At 36.3% G+C, this 20,651-nt stretch overlaps 1 protein-coding gene across 7 annotated transcripts in view; it reads right to left on the reverse strand.

Moving 5' to 3' along the window:
• TTBK2 (tau tubulin kinase 2) overlaps positions 1–20,651 on the reverse strand; it is a 139,202-nt gene that overhangs the window by 60,955 nt on the left and 57,596 nt on the right. For all 7 annotated transcript variants that reach the window (XM_082388721.1, XM_082388720.1, XM_082388723.1 and 4 more), the window contains 3 exons: positions 15,517–15,590; positions 9,692–9,832; positions 8,064–8,168 (listed from right to left, as the gene is read on the reverse strand). In XM_082388721.1, coding sequence (XP_082244847.1) covers positions 8,064–8,168; positions 9,692–9,832; positions 15,517–15,590 — 320 coding nt within the window. The remainder of the gene's footprint in view (positions 1–8,063; positions 8,169–9,691; positions 9,833–15,516; positions 15,591–20,651) is intronic.

Below are 20,651 nucleotides of genomic sequence, written 5' to 3' on the forward strand. Positions count from 1 at the left end.
ATCCCAATGTTCATTGCAGCACTACTTAAAATAGCCAGGATATGGAAGCAACCTAAATGTCCATCAACAGAGGAATGGATAAAGAAGATGTGGTACATACATACAATGGACTATTACTCAGCCATAAAAAGGAATGAAACTGGGTCATTTGTAGAGATGTGGATGGACCTAGAGACTGTCATACAGAGTGAAGTAAGTCAGAAAGAGAAAAGGAAATGCACTTTAAAAAGAACACAGTGAACAATTCAAAAAGGGACAAAAGTACTGTTAAGTGTTAGGGAAAAGAATTTGGTATGGTTGAAGCAAAGGGTGAGAGAAAATAATGGAAAAGTTGGTTGGAATAAAATGAAGGATGGCCTTAAATGTCATATGTTGTTTGGCTTATAAGGTAGAGGCAAATGGAATTCATAAAAAATTTTAAGTAAGGAAGTAACATGATTGAGAAAGTGCTTGGGATGTCTACTCCGCTGGAAGTATAAAGGATAGATTGGAAGGAGAAGGTAGGGAGACCAGTGAGGAAACTATTTTAATAATCCAAACAAGAAACCACAAGACTAGTACAAGGACAGAAGCAGCAAAGGCGGGGATGAATGTCAGAGACAGAATACGTTCCTAGGAGAATAAATCCAGAAGAAGGGAAGGACTTCAGGTATAAGCCTAGACCTACTGCTACCAAAAGGAAAGGATCAGGAGGGGAAAAAAGCATGGAGAACTATGTAATAAAACCCTCAATGGGGTTTCCCTGGTGGCGCAGTGGTTGGGAGTCTGCCTGCCAATGCAGGGAACACGGGTTCGAGCCCTGGTCTGGGAAGATCCCACATGCCGCGGAGCGACTAGGCCCGTGAGCCACAACTACTGAGCCTGCGCGTCTGGAGCCTGTGCTCCGCAACGGGAGAGGCCGCGACGGTAAGAGGCCCGCGTACCGCGATGAAGAGTGGCCCCTGCTCGCCGCAACTGGAGAAAGCCCTCGCACAGAAACGAAGACCCAACACAGCCAAAAATTAATATAAATAAATAAATAAATTTATAAAAAAAAAGAAAAAAAAAACCCTCAATGGAAATAAGCAAATAGATGAAATTCTGGAATGGTAACATTTAAAATTTTTTCTTAAGTAGGACACTATAGCCCTAGGCACTGGAAGTTTCAGCTGAATGGTTAAGAAGGAAGCAGCAGGAGAAAACATGGCATTCCAAGAGCTTAGACACAAAGGGCCAATGTAAGATGCCAGCTCAAGGGCTAAAGAAACTGGGGCATCCTCTAAATCAGGAGGGAAAACATGAACATGCAGATTCAAATCACTAAGTAAATAGAAGTTCAACTCCAAAACTGTATGGACGAAAGTACTGCAAATATATATACAGAGACACACACAACTTCTTTTTATCTCACATCCCTATTTGATACAACTAATACATCTTAAAGGTTATAAACAGTAGAGGCTCTCCCACGTGCCACAACTACTGACGCCCGCACGCCTAGAGCCCGTGCTCCGCAACAAGAGAAGCCACCGCAATGAGGACCCCACACACCGCAACGAAGAGTAGCCCCCACTCGCCACAACTAGAGAAAGCCCGCATGCAGCAACGAAGACCCAACACAGCCAAAAATAAGTTAATAAATAAATAAATTCATAAAAAACAAACAAATAAAAAAAAACAGTAGAGGCTCTCAAAACCAACCACATAAACAACTTGCTAGTATCACTAGTGTAACAGATATGATCCATTATTCCCTTTGTAATGCATTCTGACTGACGATCCTATATCATAAGTTTGGAAAAATAAATACACATTTATGTTTTGAGGGAGTTTCTCTGTGGTGATGGAATAGTTTTATATCCTGATTGGGCTGTTGGTTATATGAATCTATATGTGTGATAAAATTTCATATACCACACCTCCCCTGAAAGGAAAAGTGTACGTAAAAAATAGTGAAATCTGACTCAGGTCTGTACTTGAGTTAATAATAGTATCCCAATAACAGTTTCCTAGTTTTGACAATGTATTATGATTATGTAAGATGTCATCATAGGGGGAAGCTAGGTGACGGGTACATGATAACTGTACTATTTTACAACAACTCCCTGAATCTGCTCCATACTCCGAAACAAGTACCCTCAGGTCTATAGAAGAAAGAAGAAAGCAAAGCAAGGGACTGGTTAATGCAAAATATAGAATGTAGGTTATGGCTGCAATGGCCACTATAATAGCAACTTAAAACTAAATGAAATTTAAAATTCAGTTCCTCACTTGCTCTGGCCACAATTCAAGTGCTCAATAGCCACATGTGGCTAGTGGCTACCATATAAGACAGTACACATACAGGCACTTCCATCTTTGCAGGAAGCTCCATTGAAGGAGCTCGAAGAAGGAAAAGGGATGTGATCAGGAAGTGACCGACCCACAGAACACTTCTAAGGTGGTAATGAACTATTTCTTAACCTAGATGGAGGCCATGGATGTTTTGACATTCTTCCTTAAAATTTTTATATATGTTTTTTACACTCTTCTAGAATACACATAGCAAGGAAAAAAAAAAAAAAGAAATATTGGTTTTTGCAGATAACATGATGGCATACCTAGAGAATCCAAGCAACTCAATTCAAGTTTCTTAAAAGCAATAAATAAACAAAATTGTACGATATAAAAGAAATCTACACAGGCAACTTTTGATTTTATATTAGTGGAACAATATAAGAAAATGATTTCAATCATAATTATGATCCAAAAAGTCAGAAAGTAATTTTACTTGAGATTTAAGAGTTTTAAAGAAAATTATGAAATCCTACTGGCATAAAAACTCTAAAAGGAACTAGCTATTAACACATAAATAAAGGGAAAGTTAACTCCTTACACAGCCTGGGCTACATTCAACCACAATGATATTCCCTCTTTCTTCCATAGTGCTAACCTGACCCCAACCCTGGTTAAACTCAATTCATAGACTAAACTGTACCTCTAAACAAGCAGTTAAAAGTATATGGAGAAAAAGGATTGTACTGACAATCTTACCTTAAATTACCATCATACTCAAATGAGCTTTCAGCACAGCCCAGCAATCTATTATATTTTCCCAGTCAGTTTGCTCTCTCCCCTTCCATGATAACTATTTCACACGTGCTTTTCTCTCCTCAACCTCCAACACCATTTTGCACTCTCAGCAAAAGGCCTTGTCTCTTTCTTCACTGAGAAAATAAAAGCCATGAGAGAACTTCAACTTCCACCACCAAATCTAAATGCCTACCTGTATCTGTGTCCATTTATTCTACCTTTTCTCAGTTACAGTGGAAGAAGTGTTCCTGCTCTAATAATGGGCTATCCTCACCATTGTGCCAGGATTCCTTCCCCTAACAGCTTGCAAGAACTTGGCTATGATTGTTCCTGCTCTGTCCTACATCATCAATTGTTTTCATGTCTCCTGGAGCACTACTAATATTAAAACACGAGCATGCTACAATAGCTGACATTTTTAAAAAATGAACTAGGGAAGGAGGGAAGGATTTTACTTCCCTTACAACTACTTCCCTGTTTTACTTATATTCCCTTTCTCCACATCCTCTCCCCAACACTTTCTTTAACCTACTCCAATTTAGTTTTCATTGCCCTACAGAATCACTTTTATAAAAGTCACCAGTCACTTCCATCTTGCCAAATCCAGATGATCAGTTCTCAGTTCCTACCTTCCTTGACCTATCAGTAGCATCAGTAGCACCCCACATATTTGAAGAACTTTGTTCACTTGGCTCTCAAGATACCACACTCTCCTGATTTTCCTCCTACCTCACTGGCCAATCCTCCTCCCCACTGTTCTTTTCTAATTCATAGTTCTTTTCCATCCATTATCAAGTTGCTAAAGGCTCTCAATGGCTCAGACTCAGACCTCTCTTCTTTTCTAGCTATACCTTTTCCCTAGCTGATCTAATCTAGTTCCATTTTTTAAAATTACTTTTAAACATTGGGAGCAAATGATTCTTAAATTTATATTATCTCCATCCCTGATATCTCCTTTGAGCTACAGATTACTATATCAAGTCAACTTCTTATTATTTCCATCTAGAATCTAAGAGGCATTTTAAACTTAACTTTTAGAAAAATAGAACTTCTGGGGACTTCCCTGGTGGTGCAGTGGTTAAGAATCCACCTGCCATTGCAGGGGACATGAGTTCGATCCCTGGTCTGGAAGGATCCCACATGCTGCAGAGCAACTAAGGCCATGTGCCACAACTACTGAGCCTGCACTCTAAGGCCCGCGAGCCACAACTACTGAAGCCCACGTGCCTAGAGCCTGTGCTCCGCAACAGGAGAAGCCACCGCAATGAGAAGCCCGTGTACCGCTACGAAGTGTGGCCCCCGCTTACTCCAATTAGAGAAAGCCCATGCGCAGCAACGAAGACCCAATGCAGCCAGAAATTTAAAAGTTTTTAAAATTAAAACAAAAAACTAAGAAAGCTTTAAAAAAAAAAGAAAGAGAACTTCCATTTTTCCCTCATCAAATCCACACTTCATACTTCATCTCTATTATGGTTTCAGGACAAAAACTTAGAAGTCATTCTTGACTCTTCTTTTCCCTTCACATTTCAGTATCAAATCCAGAAGGAAGTCCTATTAAATACACCTTTAAAATATATCCTAAATATAAGCATTTTCCACCATGATCATTGTATCACCCTAATGCCCTAAGTCCTAGCCACCAGCAATGACCACTGGACCATGGCATTAGCCTTTTAACTTGTCTTTCTGATTCCACTCTTGCTCTCAATAGTCTCTTCTTCACAGAGTGATTTAAAAAAAAAAAAAAGTCCTAAGAATTGAAAAACTGCTATTCAGAATAGAAGTGGGATTCCAGAAATATATTCAAATCCAATACACTACATAGAAACTAAGTTCTTTACCTGCTCGACTACCAATTAATACAAGAACATTGATAGAACTGAAGATAGTCTTCCCACAATTTCAAGGCACTTAAATTCTCATGTGGCTACGTTTTAAATATAACCTACTTCTGTATATAACTCTATAGTTAGCTTATTGACAGAGCATGTAACATATTATGCAACAACCCTGCTTCCTATCACACTTAGAATAAAATCCATCTCTTGGCAAAATGATTCACATTCTGGGGCCTACCAACCTCCTAAACCTCGTCTCTCTCCACTTACCCACCACACTATGCTATGCCATGCTACAGCCACAGTGGCCTCCCCCCTTTTCCTTGAATATACCAAACTTACTCTGCCTCAGAGTCTTTGCACTTGCTGTTCCCTTTGCCTGGAGCACTCTCTTTCCAGAAAAGTCACACAGCCTGCTCTCATACTTCATTCAACTCTCAACTCAATACCTCCTTAGAGAAGTCTGTTCTAATACCTCTAAAATAGTCTCCTAGCCTCACTGCCCATCACTCTCTATGTCAATACCCTGCTTTCTGCTGTTTTTTTTTTTTGTAGAATTTATCACAATCTAAAATTATGTATTTATTTGTATATTATCTGTCTTCACCACTAAAATATAACCTCCATAAGAACCTCATTTTGGTCTGCTGTTCACCGCTGCAGTCCCAGCACCTAGATCCATGCCTCACACATAATCTGTGCTCATTTAATAAGTGTTTTATAAGTGAATAAATAATAACCTCATAATATTCTAAAAACTAAAAAAAAAAAAAGATACTTGTAATAGAAATGAGACTCCAGAAATATATTCAAGTCTAATAAGCTGCATGGGACCCAAATTCATCACCTGCCTTGCTATCTATTAATGCAAGACCTTCACCGGAACCAAAAAGATTCTCTTATAATTTCTAGGTGTTTAAATTTTCATGTGCCTATATTTTAAATATAATTTACATTTATTGTATACAAGTCTATTATTACATAGTTAGCTCATTCAAAACCAGTGTTTCACCTTCTGTGCAACTAATCTGCTAGAAATGAAAATCATAGTCAGTACCAAGTTGAAACAAAAAGTATAAAAGTAGACATTATAACACAACATTGTATCAACTATACTTCAATTAAAAAATAAATTAAAAATAAAAGTAGACATTAAAGAAATGTAGGGGGAGATCAACTGCCAGTATGACAATATGAGGAGCTCTACCGACCTGCTCCCCAGTAAAGCTGGTAAAAATAATTTAAAATAACCATAGCCTCTGGAAATGGTCCTTCGAGCAAACAACAAATGATGAAACAGCTATTTCATATTCATGAAAAGTCAGTAAGAAAAGCTAGAGTCTATGGTATTTGAACCAAAACCGCTCCCCCTCCTTCCTTTCTTCCAGATCAGCAGGGGTGGCTCCACTCCAGGATGCTGCAGCCGAGAACACAGGGCTCCCTCCTTCCCCAGTTCCGAGCCAGAGGGCTTTCTTCGTGTAGGAGCAGGACTTCAGCATTTCTCATCTTCTCCCAGCTGCCTGTTGCTGAGGAGGCTGTCATGGGCAAGCGTGGTACAGAGGTGGAAGCCCCTTACTTGCACCCAGCTTCCACTCATGGAATGAAGGCTCTACCTTGGGCATGGTGTGCTGAAAATACTGGGGCCCCAAAAGCCCTTCTCCTGGCTCATGAAGCAGTGGTTCCATGCCAGGAGAGTCAAGCCAAGAGACCTCAGGCTACTGTCCCGATCTCAACCAGAGGGCCCTGCTCCTAAGAGAGGATGTCACCCAGAGAGAAGTCTGCCATAGTCCTCACCCCCAACTCCAGAGCCCTCGGTCAGAGATTTTGTCTGTGGACAGAAGAACGCTGTAAAAAAGATATCTCCCAATCTCTTCCCAAAGGAACTTATTTCATTTGCAACAGTGAAGTTAATTAAACTTAAGACCCTCTCATAAATAGTGGAGGTTATAGTAAAGCGAATTGGGAGGATTTGTGGATCTGAGGATACAGCCTAGACTACAGGCTGGCCAGGTGAGAACCAGGGGAACAAGACAGGTGGGGGAGCCCTTCTGGGGTCAGAACAAACATCAAACTATAACCTCAGAAGGGAATTCCCTGCCAGTCCAGTGGTTAGGACTCTGTGGTCTCACTGCTGAGGGCCCAGGTTCAATCCCTGGTCAGGGAACTAACCCTGCAAGCCTGCAGCAGCGGCCAAAAAAACCCAAAACTATTCCATTTTAGGAGCCACAATTTGATTGGATTAGTCTGTCAAGGAATGTACGTCTTGGGGCACTGTTTTAAGCAACAGAGCAATCAGCCAGCAATCAGCAGGTTTAATAACTGGATGTGGTCAGAAAAAGTGTGGAGGAGAGCCCTACCAGTACCACTGTCATTCCAGGGTGACGATGGGCAGACCCAAAGCTGCACCTCCCTCAGGGGCAACAAGAGAGACTTAACACTATGTGCTTGGGATGTGGGGGAAGGATAAAGTAATCTAGTCAGTCACTAAACGTATAAATAAGCAAATAACACTAACAAGCCCTGGAAGGGAGGACCAGTACCCAGAATTGCTATAATATATTTTCTAAAATGTCCAGTTTCCAACAACAAAAAAATATGACAGGCAAAGAAACAGGAAAGTGTGACCCATACATGTAAAAAAAAAAAGTAGGCAACAGAAACTGACTATAAGAATGACTACATTCTTCTCCTGTTGGATATAACAGGAGACGATTTCAAAGTAGGCATTATAAATATGTTCAAAGAAATAAAGGAAAGCTTGACTAAAGAAGTAAGGAAAGTATAATTACAATGCCCTATCAAACAGAGAATATCACTAAAGAGAAATTTTTAAAAAGAACCAAATGGAAATTCTGGGTATGAAAAATATGGTAACTGAAATAGAAGAGTAGGATGTACAAAGAGAGACTCAGACTGCAAAAAGACCGTTGATGCTAAAGTGGTAATGTGTGTTCTTATAAGACCGCTCTAAATCTGCGTCTAATGTACATGCTTTTAAAAGCCACAACTCTCAATAATAAAATTAATTAACACCATCTATAAAGTAATCATAAAATCTATATGATACTTCCTGGATGACATCCATTCTGATACACAATTAGCATTTCTTTAAAAAGCGTGATACTATAAATAATAAGTTAATTCTCAAATATTTAATAATATGAAAAATCTTACTGGTCTGACGTCACCACAGGAATTGGTAAATTGTCGAGCCAAGCCAAAATCAAGCATGTAACATTTCCTACATGTACTAGGAAAGCGACCCATGGCAAAGTTTGACTAGAAAAATAAAGAAGGAAAATATACATATTATTATTATACTTAGTCCTTATACCTTATCCTTCCTCTATTTTAATTCTTCTATTTAAACTCTATATAATACACATGTCCCAAATATACTATTCTAGTCAATGATGTTTACTGGATATTAATACATAATTTTGCTGTGGGTTCTATTAATGCCTAGGATCAGGTGAACTTTGAGCAACAAAAAATTTATGTGACTGTATAAATTTACATAAAACACAACACTGACTTAACTGGAATCAGTACTCTCAGTTCCTTGAAATTCTAGTCTAAGTCACTACTTAAATGACTTAGTCACTACTTACTTTTAAAAATGGGAGGAACTAGGAGTGAGCAAAATAGAATACATAGTTCAGAAATTGAAATGAATTTCCTATAAGCATCATGAACCTGAATTTCACTACATGTAAAAATTAAAATACAATTTAAGGAAACATTTCAAAACAGACTTAAGGAAAATACACTTTGCATTCTTCCCTTAATAAAAATATATGTAACATTAAATGACCACAGACTTGCAAAGATAGGTATATAAGGGAATTTATTTAAAAAAAAAAAGTCAAAAGTCAAATTGTTATAGAATTGTTAGCTTTTATTTTAAAATACTGTTTTATTTTAAAATACTGTTCTACTTAGGGAGCTTTCTAATCAAAAGGGGAACTCTTCAATCACCATGGTTCTCAAATAATGACGTTTAACTTGACATAAAAATAAAAGCAGGAGATATCTACGTTACATTAAGTCTGACTCAACTATGTTAATTTTAGTTAGCATTTTCATGTAAACTGTTTAATTTTAGAAATCATGTAGCAACAGATGGAAATAATTTTCAACTGCAACAACCAACATATGATAAATTTATAGTAAATACAGCATATCAGAAATGGGTCATTTCCCCTTGTAATACAAAAACCAAGAAAGAGAAAATAAAGACATATTTCACAGTTACAGAAATGACAATTTCTAAGAAAAAACAGAATAGAAAAAAATACTATATATGGCACTGTAGCACTCAGGAGAAAAAGCAAGCTCTTTCATAATTGATGGTTTCTTATAAGTATAATTTGTCACTTGAGAAATAGTTCAAAGAACACAATGCCAACACCTAAAAGCAACATATGTATATATTTTTAACCAATATCAGGAAAAAGAAATCCAAAGAATAACTATTAATTTAGGTGTAAGGCTAAGTAATTGACAATGTTAACACATATAATAATAATAGTGAAGCATTAATAATTTTTAATTTGGCTGCTGAGCAACATTTTCATTGTATGGGAAAAGCTCTTTATTATAAGTTATAGCTTGTAATTATCATTTTTTTTAAAATTAAAAGGCAAGTTACATGTACTTTAAGTTTACATCTTTGCCACAGAAATTAAAATACTACCTTGTATTTAATATAGAAAGCTACATTTGTAATTTACTGTGTCCCATCATAAGATTAAGAGTACCAAGCAAACTCATTCTGTGATCTGGAGGAAAAGGCCCCCTACCGGTTTGATGTCTCGGTGCAAGAATCCCACAGAATGGATGCTCTCAATAGACTCCAGAATCTGTCTACCCAACCGAAGAGTAGTGCTAATGGTGAATGTGCCCCGGGACTGGCTGCGGCGTAGATCCGCCAGATTCCGACCCTGTGGAAACCAAATAAACACTTTCAAGTACTGTACTAAACGTATAAGAGTAGAGAATTGCTCATTTACCATTAAAAAATGTTTTGACTGAAATAGCAAGGATTTTACCCGAATCATGAGCCTCTCACTCAAGAGAAGAGATTCTCTTAAGATAATGCATGAACATTTCAAAGAAATTTAAGAATAACCAAAGTTTTTTTTTTTAACATATTATGTTTCTTTTAACTTTTTTTTCTGAATGAAGGGTTCTTTAAATTCTATAGAACTTCACAATTTTCTGAAGTTTCACACATATGATTTCATATAATAATAACCCTTTTTAAAAATCTCCTATCCCTATACTGCCCCTACCCCCACTTTCCTCTCCCCACTGGTAACCACTAGTTTGTTCTCTATATCTGTGAGTCTGCTTCTTTTTTGTTTTATTCACTAGTTTATTGTATTTTTTTAGATTCCACATATAAGTGATATCATACAGTATTTGTCTTTGTCTATTCTACATCTATAATATGTTTCTGAGTCAACATGTTTCCCTTTGTCACTGATGTTATAACAAAATATAGTCTTGATTACTTAAAAAAGATATATACACAGGGCAGTAATTCCTCATTATTGCCTAACATATTCCTATACAAACTACTTAACTTTTCTGTGTCACAGTTTCCTTATAAAATGGGGCCCATAATACCTACCTTACATTGTTTTGTAAGGATTAAACAAGATCCATGTAGTGTTTAGAATACTGTCTGGCACACACTAGGTACTCAATAAATGCTAATTACTGTTATTATAAATAAAAATGATATGAAACAAACACTCGATTACTTATAGCAGTAGATAAAAGCAATGAATTTATCTAGCTTGTGCCAGATGTATTACATTCATGACTGTATTTAGTCCCTAGCACCCTAAATAGAAGTTGTTATTCCTGTTTTACAGATGAGGAAACTGAGGCTCAGAGACTTTAAATAATGCTGACCTGTTAAGGTAAAACTGTTTTCAAATCTAAGTCTGTTTGACTAGAAAGTGTTCTTTTTCCACTGCACAGTGCTGCTCTACCCAGAAGATTCCTTATTGCATAGGTAACAAACAAGCAATCTGATGAGAAGAGCAGGCTAGGACGCTGCAGTTCCACCTCCCAAAGAATGGAAACTGGCTCCTATATTACAAGGGGATTTAAACATCCTAATCTCTCTATACCCAAAATTTTATAGTGTGTGTTTGGGATTAATACCACTAATACCATTACCTCAACTAAAGACAGTTAATTCACTTCTGAAAAAGTAATAAATTCTTAAGTGACTTAAATACCATTTAAAATAAAATATTAAATAGTAATCAAGTAATACAAGAATTGAAAAATTACAGAAAAGTCAGGAGCCTTTAATACTTCATATCCTCTTTAAAAATGTGGTTTCCGGAAAAAAAAAAAAAAAAAATGTGGTTTCCCCACAGCATTAATTGGTAGTTAACTTTTTTATTATTTTTTAATGTTACTGGAATTTATTTTATTGTTCTTTACATCCTCAGCAAATGTAAAATGACTGATAATCTAGGGCAATGCGTTTTATAATCCCATGAGAGTACCTAATAACTTTTATTAGCATTTCAATAATTTTTTTCTTCAAAAATCAGTATTTTGACTGCCAAATGTATACCTAAGGTAATACTGGAACTTTATTTGTAAACAAATTCTACCATCATAAAAGTTTTTGAAAGGAAATCAATTAAAGTGTATTTATGATATTAGTAATGCTTTTTAAATTTTAAATCTTTTAAAACATAAATCTAAGGTATCAATTAACAAAATCTGAGAAGATAAAAACAAAGCTGGCAAGGGTATGGGGAAAAGAATTATTAACATGGTACATACATGCAGGTTGATCCACCAAATTATACTTCAGGGTATATATTACAGGTGATTATTATTTGTTACAGATAAAAACTAAAAACAATCTATACATCCATCAATAAATGAAATGGTTAAATAAATTATGGTTCAGTCATCTTACTGACTGTTATGCAGCCACTAAAGAAAGAGTGAACTCTCATATACCTATCCATCACCCAGAATTAACAATTATCAATTAATGGCCAATCTTGTTTCATCTGTTATCCACTCCTCCCCTCCCCCTATGCAACACACAACATCTCCCTTCCTACACACATATACTGGATTATTCTCATGTAAATTCTAACCATATCATTTCATCTACATATATTAGGCAAAGAGATGAAAATATAAAACCAAAGAAGTTACATGCCAGCAATTCTATCGCCACAAATTTGAACTGGAAATATCAGTATGAACTATGATATATTTTTTCTTTAAAAAAAAAAAAAATCCTGAACCTATCCACTTGAAAAGAATTTAAAACAATGACCAACCCAACGGCAGCAGGCACCCATAGTACCTAGACTGTCATCTCTAAATACCATTTCTCATTAAGAGGAATCAGAAAGTAAGGATGCTATCAAAGTTCCGTATTGAGGAACCAACTCATTATTCTGAAAACTTTTAAATAAAAGAATCAAACATTAGTCCTTCCCTTCTGTGTGAAACGTACCTTAGGATAACCTAATAGTTGGTGGAGTGCTTTTTAAAGAATTCCAGCTAATAAACAAAGAAGAAATTATAAAATTACAACAGTACATTTGCAACCCCCCTGAAGTAAGGAATCTAGGCAGTGATTACTAATGGGTTGATAAAACCTAAGAGAAAAATCACTGGCAACTTTATCCAGAATATGGAAACTTCTGCATGACAAATGACTCTGTTTTTATCAATGACAATACAAACAACAAAAAGAAAACTGTAAGAAAAAAAAAATGAGAGGGAACCTAAAGATTAAAAGAGGCTTAAGAGATATGTATGCACAAAATACAATGTGTGAACCTTGTCTGGACCCAGATTCAAGTAAAACAAATATAAAAAAAATAAGGGAGAGAAACAATCAAGAAAATCTAAAGATTGACTTGATAATTGATGTTATTAAGATATTACTGTGCATTATGGTTAACAGTGGGAAAAAAAGAATCCTTGACTCTTAGAAATATATATTGATATACTTACAGATAAAATATGCCTTGGATTTTCTTTGAAATCATCTGGGGAAGGAGAGGAAAGGGAGACTACACCTCAGATAAGATTGGCCATATATTGATGATTACTGAAGCTGGGTGGTGAGTACATGGATATTCATTATACTATTCGCTCTACTTTTGTTTATGTTTAATTTTTTCCACAATAATAAAAAGTTTAAAAATATATAGCAGTCCTGATGTTAGGCAATCTAGATCTATATCTGTACTGGTTACAGGATTCAAAACATTTTTTGCCCCTTCCTAGGTGATATGCTTATCACAAAATATCACCCTTTGGCTATACTAAGGATGATCATGTAAAGCCTCAATGGTGACAGGATATCAAATGAGACCTGGCCAAGGTCTTCCTAGTAGAAATGAGAAAAGAAACATGTGTGACTGCTTGAACCCTATTAGATTTCAGAACCATTTTAATGGTAAATAGCTAGAATTTCTACAAGAGAAACAGGATTATTCCTTAAAATTTTTAACGGCAGATATTATATAATTGAATTGCCAGGAGGAAAAGACTGAAGTTAACTTCAGAACAATGAGAATTTTTAGAAAAAATTAGAAATGTCAGTGAGAAGCTGGGTCTGACCATATAAATTTTATTAAAATATATGTGGGAAACCCCAGCAGTCATCTTCAATATGTCAAATAAGAGAAAGAACCCTTGAACAGTTATAACAGCTTTAGTCTTGCCTCAAATCAAGTCAACCATAACTGTAGGGATGGGAGGTTAATGGTGGGTTAATTTTCTCATGACAGGAAAAAATACAGCATGCAAGCCAAATCGAACAGTTCTTGGATGGGTCCATAGGCGCTTGCAAAAGGTCACAAAACCCATCGTTATCTGATATACACCAGCCTCCTTAGTTCTCCCAGACTAGGAGCCTTCCCATTTCCAGAAAGTGAGATTAAGGTAAGTGCAAATAAAATAAAACCGAGTATATGCTAGGACTGAGAGAGAGACTGCAGACTAAAAAAGACTGTCCACGTTCTCCAGTCAGTAGTAGCCAAAAGACAAAAATAGTTTTATTGTGCCAAGAATATTGGCCTCAGGCTTCCATCAAGTCCTAACACCCATCAAGTTAGTCAGTCTCAGGCAAACCACAAACCTCCTTGAGCTTAAGTCTCTTCATTTGCAAAATGGGGATAAAACCTGTCCTGTCCTCTTCAGGGGATATGATAAGGATCAAATAAGATGCATGATAAATCCAGAAAAAAACTATAAAATAGCATACAAAAAGTTATATTATTATTGGTCAAAGTGAAAGACAGAATGGTCCATACTAATGACCTAAAAAGATACAGGGATAGCTACTTCAAGAAACAAAACTATGCTGGCTCAAGAGTAGTGAATCACATGATTCAAAGACTTTAAGGCTACAGTCTGCAGGGAGATTAATATCTATAGATCTAAATCAAATGCTGAAGGATAGCTGAGGTAAACAAAAAAAGAAGAGGAAGAATTTGGGCCAGGATCTATGTCTCTGAAATCACTACTATGTAGCTAAGTTGAAAAAATAAAATAAAAGAACCAAATGCCTAAAACAAACTTTGCTAAAGATGAAGGGAAACCCTGAGAACCCTAAACTAGGCAGCAAAGTGAACCATGGCCTTTATTTTATTTTTTTATTATTTATTTTGGCTGTGTTGGGTCTTTGTGGCTGCAAGTGGGCTTTCTCAAGTTGGAGCGAGCGCAGGCTATTCTTCATTGCGGTGCGCGGGCTTTCTCATTGTGGTGGCTTCTCTTGTTGCGGAGCATGGGCTCTATGGCGCACAGGCTTCAGTAGTTGCAGCACGCAGGCTCAGTAGTTGTGGCGCACGGGCCCAGTTGCTCCGCGGCATGTGGGATCCTCCCAGACCAGGGATCGAACCCGTGTCCCCTGCATTGGCAGGCAGATTCTTAACCACTGCATCACCAGGGAAGTCCCTGAACTATGGCTTTTACACACTGATGGTGACTACAGGTTCAGAGCTCTGTGTGTGTGTGTTTGTGTGTGTGTGTGTGTGTTCATTCAGGGGCAGAGGCAGTGTCAGAGAGAATGGGATGATTTCCCTCTTCTCCTTGCTGTAGTCATTACTTCAATGCTCCCTTTCTGAATTTCTTGCATCTGCTACCCAACCCAACTTCACTTTCCATCTAAAGGATAGGGGAACAGAGCTATGTTAATGATAAAGAGAAAGAGGAATGGCATTTCTCCCCTATCTCATCTTATTCTTAAATTTTCAAGCAGTCAAGGTTGATACTCGTGAAAATGGAAAACTAGAGCCCTTAAGGTAGTGAAAGGTGGAGAAGGAAGGGACAGGGACAGGACAAAACTCATATTATATTCAGCAATCCATGTGAGGATCAAAAACTTTGCAATGATGACAATCAATGAAGATATGCATCAACTAAATAGTTGACAGAGACAACCCTTCCATCTTTGGAAAAATCTGTTATCAGGTCTGTTTAAATAAAGTTCCATCTGCATAGTATAAAACATTCTGAGATGATACCAAGAATGTTGTTAATTTTATTCATATCTACTATAATTAGGTACTTTGATCAAAACTGGACAATTTTAAGACACATTTTCAAAGTAACCTACCTGCAACTGCATGACCACGTAGTTGAATCGATCATTCCTCCCACAGCCAATAAATCTACAAACATGGTCTTTCCCTGGATAAAAGAAAGAAAGAAAGAAGACAGTAGAAAAGGTTATACTACAGTTTCTCTTCTTAAAAATTAATAATTTGTTTTTCTGTATAGTATTTTATGATTGAATGTAAAGGACCTATCTTAAGAACCTTAAGGACAGGAGATTAGTATTATTCAAATTTTCTACCCATCTCCCTCCATATCCTACACTGCTCTTTGTGTAGTCAAATACATGTTTACTAAATGAATAAATAAACAAATAAATGAGGGAACAAATGAATGATAATTTATTTAGGAAGGAAAGAATTAAGAGGTCATTTCAAATCAACTTGCCCAGACATGATACATCTGAAAGCACAGAAGAGCAATAAATAAGAACTATGTTAGGAATATAAACCCTGAATTTTAGATATGGTCTGCCATTCACCATTATAGACTCAGTGAGTCACTTCATTTTTCTGGGCCTTATTGATTTGGATTTGCTCAGTGGTTTTCAACCTGAGTTCCACATGTGAAATCCAAGGAGCTGCTAGTGGCTAGAATGCAGAGGGAAGCAGAGATGGAGCAGACAGAGGCTAGGGTCCTGCCCCTGATTCAGCAAAAGCAAACAGAGGTGCTAAAAGAGGATCAGGACTGGTGGATTCCAGGGCCAGAAGAGGGAATCAGGCTGGAGAACAGTGAATGAAGGGAGGGAGAACAGAATGAGATGATGCTGGAGAAACAGGCAGGCACCAAATCCAGAAGGGTCTTGGACTCCACGATAAGGAATCTGAACCATATGTATAAGTCAGTATTTTCCAACCCTGGCTGCTTATCAAAATCATCTGGGAAACTTTTTGAAAACTCCTAAACTTTATACTGATTCAGAATCTGTGGCAGAAGACACAGGATATGAGCTTTCAAAAGTTCTCTAAATGACCCAAAAGCAGACAGGCCATGGATGATTTTGAAACATCCAGGTGTTTGGAAACTACTGCTGTGTAGTGAGAAGCATCTAAAAGATAAAGAAAAACACTTAAAACATTCCATTTTAGAACATCACTATGGTAGCAATGAGGAAGATCGACTATAGAGAGGTCAAATATGGAGGCAGAATGGTCACTCTGCTGACAGTTACAATATCTCGAGAGAGAATAAGGGTTTGAACCTTTTTTTTTGAATCTTATGTATTATAGATTAAAAAATAGGATAAATCTGAGAGATACTAAAGATATAGTTTTTGACTAAAAATTGGCACAAGTAAAAGTTGTACCAAAATAAGAGAATATAGTAGGTTGCATAGATTTTAAGGGATATCAGAATGTTGAGTTTGAGGACAACCAGTTGAATTCAGTAGACAATTGTAATTTCAAGCCTGGTGCTGAGACAAAAAGCTGAACTCCAGAAATACATTGGGGAAGGATTGGTTCATGGAAGGCAGATGGAACTACAAACATTAATGGAAGATTTCCAAGTTGAAAGAATAAATAATGAGAAGAAAAGAAACCGAAGAACAGAATTCTAGAAAATGAACCATTTAAAGCATGAGCAGAAATAAAAGAGCCCATGAAGGAAACAGAGTAACAGCCTCAGAGCAAACTATGAGAAATGGATATAGATCACAGAAACCAAAGAAGAGCATTTTAAGGTGGAAGTGGCCAGTGACAAATACTACTGAAAGGCTAAGAAGTGCTCATTAATATAAAAAATTAGGAAGTTGCTGGTGAGTGGAAAGGACAGAATCTAGTCTATAATGGGTTAAAGAGTAAATGGAACATGAGACAATGAGGGTAATCTTTGAATAAGCTTGCCTAGAAAGAGAGGAAGTCACAGACCAAGAGCTAGAATGACAAATTTTGATAGACTATTAAGAAATACATCCCAACAATCAAAAAGAATTAGTCCACTGCCTGATTTAAAATATAAATACAATGCAGATTTAATTTAGTTAATAATTCCACACTTCTCTTTTGCATCTAGGTTATCACATTGTTCTCTCATTCTCTGTGCTTTTGTTGAAAAGGGCCATAACTAGCAAGAACAGGTGCAATGGGAACAATAATTCACAATGTGTACAATGTATGTATATCACTTTACATATATTTTACATATGTTTACACAACTAAGTCATCTAATAAATTGTAGTAGGAATGAAAGGATTAAAATGACCACCTATTGGTAACTTACTCTTTTCCTCAGCTTCATAGAAACAATTAAAAAATCATTTTAAAGTATTTTCTTATTATCCATTCCCCAAGATTCCACCTTCCTATCATGTAACATTTAAACACAGCACCTCTATTACAAAGACGTTTAAATCATCTAATAACAAAAGGCCATACAAAAGTTAACTCCTCTAGGAATGCCCTTTTTAAAATATCTTTATGATAAGTCATGTCAGAATACTATTTATCTCTTGATACTAAAACCACCCTACTTTTAAAACGATAAAAATCAAATAAACTAGACCCTTTAAAGGGTAACCAAAACACAAAGTCAGTAGCAAATTTTCTAGGATTCCCTGGTACATCTTCACTGCTATAGGTAAGAGTTTAATGAGTTCTTATCTCATACATTATAACATAGTACACTACTGATCTTATATTTTAGATATATGCAATTAATGAAACTACTTAATAAAGTTAGTTCAATAAATACGTACAAATTTTTGGAAGTGCGGAGAAACTACAATTTAACTGAAACAGTAATTCTTCACCACCACTTAGAGCAATTCTTAAAATAACTTTTATAATAACTAGTACAAACTGAGGTATCACTCCATAAGTACAGGGACCATGTCTGTCTGTTCTGCTACCTACCCCACAGTACCTGGCAAAGAGTGAAACACCTGACTGATATTTGTGAATGAACAAATTAATAGAAATAACAATAACTAATAAAGCATGTATAATATGAAGCATACTATGCTAGGCATTATATTAATGCTTTATATGTATTTAATCCTCACAACTTAATAGCGTATTATTATTTTCCCTATTTTTCCAATGTGAAAATGCTGGCTTAGTGAGGTTAAGTACTTTGTTCAAGACCCCACAGCTGGAAAATGATGGAGCAGTTTGATTCTAGAGCCTTTGTTCTTATCCATTATGCCAGAAACAATTGAAACAGATTTTGAAGTCAAGGAACACCTTGTAAATAAATATTAAAACTAAAAGATAAATAAAGACTATGACAAAACACAGACAAGAGGACCTACTATGTTCCAAAAACTAAAGTAGGCACTAGGAATACAAGATAAATTAAGTAAGATCCATGCCCTCAAGGAATTCGCAGCCCAGATATATAAACAAAAAATTGTAATACAGTATGATGAGCTCTACATGATAGACAAATTGCTGTGGACACACAGAAGATGTGAAAATTTTGTTTATGAGGCTTTTCATGAGAGTTAAATCACTAAATTTTAAATATATGAAAAGAGTATTCTAAGAGGACACAAAGTGTGAAGGATCCAAGCATGTATGGAAGATAATTAATAGAGTTAACAAGGCTAGAGGGCTGGATAATAGTTAAAACGTAGGCTCAGGTGGGGGACATGCTGAGACAAGAAAAGTACACTAAAGTCTTAAATGCCACATAAAGGAATTCAGATTTGACTCATTATTAGATAATGGGTGACATTTGGGGATGGGAGGAGGTAGTTCAAAGGTTTTCAAGCATGAAGCTACATGATTTGGCCTGTGTTTTGGAAAGGTAATGCTGTTCACCATTAGATGCTGATTTATGTAAGAGATTAAGGCAGGGAGATCAATTAGGAGGTTAAAACAACAGACGAGGTAAAAGATAAGGAAGGTTCAAATTAAAGCACTGGGAGTGAGAATTAAGCTTTCAAGTTAAGCTTTAAGAGACAGAATAGACAGATTATGGAAGAGAAGAAAGTGAAGGAAGACTTTTAGCTTAAGCTAAGTGGACAAGGTAAACTGCATTAATATAAACCAAGACAAAAGTATGAGAGAGGATAATGATTTCTGGTTTGGGGATTTTGCACTGATTTATCTATAGGACATGCAAGTTGTGTTAGAAATTTAGGGGTAGAGTTTAACAGAGGTCAACTATATAAAGTAATAGATCTGTGTATTGTCAACGGAGTTGACTGACCAAAGAAGATGGATAGTTTGAGAGAACCGGGTCAACGCCAGAACACCAACACGTCAGGGAAGGAAAAAGGAAATGGTGAAGGAGACTGAGAAGGAAATCTATTCATATTTTCTATTTCTTCATGAGTCAGTTTCAACAGTTTAGGTCTTTCTAGGAATGTGTCCATTTCATGTAAATTATTTAATTTTTTGTCATGTAGTCCATAGCATTCCCTTACTATAATCCATTTTATATTTCTGTAAGGTCAGCAGAAACGCCCCCTCTTCCATTCCTGATTTTAGTAATTTATCTTCTTTTTTTTCTTGGTCTGTCTAGCTAAAGGTCTGTCAATTTTGTTCATTTTTTTAAAGAACCAATTTTTGGTTTTGTGAATTTTTCCCCATTGTTTTTCTGTTTTCTCTTTTATTAATTTCCACTGTAATCTTTATTATTTCCTTCCTTCTGCCTGCTTTAGGTTTAATTTGCTCTTCTTTTTCTAGTGTCATAAGGTGGTAGGTTAGGTTATTTACTGAAGATCTTTCTGGCCTCATAATATAGGTGTCTACTGCTATAAATTTCCTTCTAAGTACTGCTTAAGCTGTACCCCATAACTTTTGGTACCTTGTGATGATTAAGTTTTAAATAAGGAATCTGTAGAAAATCACTTTTGAATCTTAGAAGGTAGGGTCATTAATGCCATATATGATGCAGGACAACCTATTATTTTTCTTTGAAGGAGACACAATACTGCTGTAAAGAAAAAAAGTTGGCTTTGAGTTAGATTTCAACTCTGCCACTTAATAATTACGGGACCTTGAGCAAGTCTCGGTTTCTTCAGCAGAGCTATTGAAAAAAATTAAATGAGATAATATATTTATAAATCATTTTCTTGATTAACTATTCAGTGTTCATTCCTCCATACTAACAGCACCCAAATTTCCCTTGGGGAACGATCTTCCTCAATTGTATATCCACTGTCTCAATGAGTCTGATTCACTCTCAGGC

The sequence above is a fragment of the Balaenoptera borealis genome (assembly GCF_965194805.1).
Source record: "Balaenoptera borealis genome assembly, chromosome: 3".
Taxonomy (NCBI): Eukaryota; Metazoa; Chordata; class Mammalia; order Artiodactyla; family Balaenopteridae; genus Balaenoptera; species Balaenoptera borealis.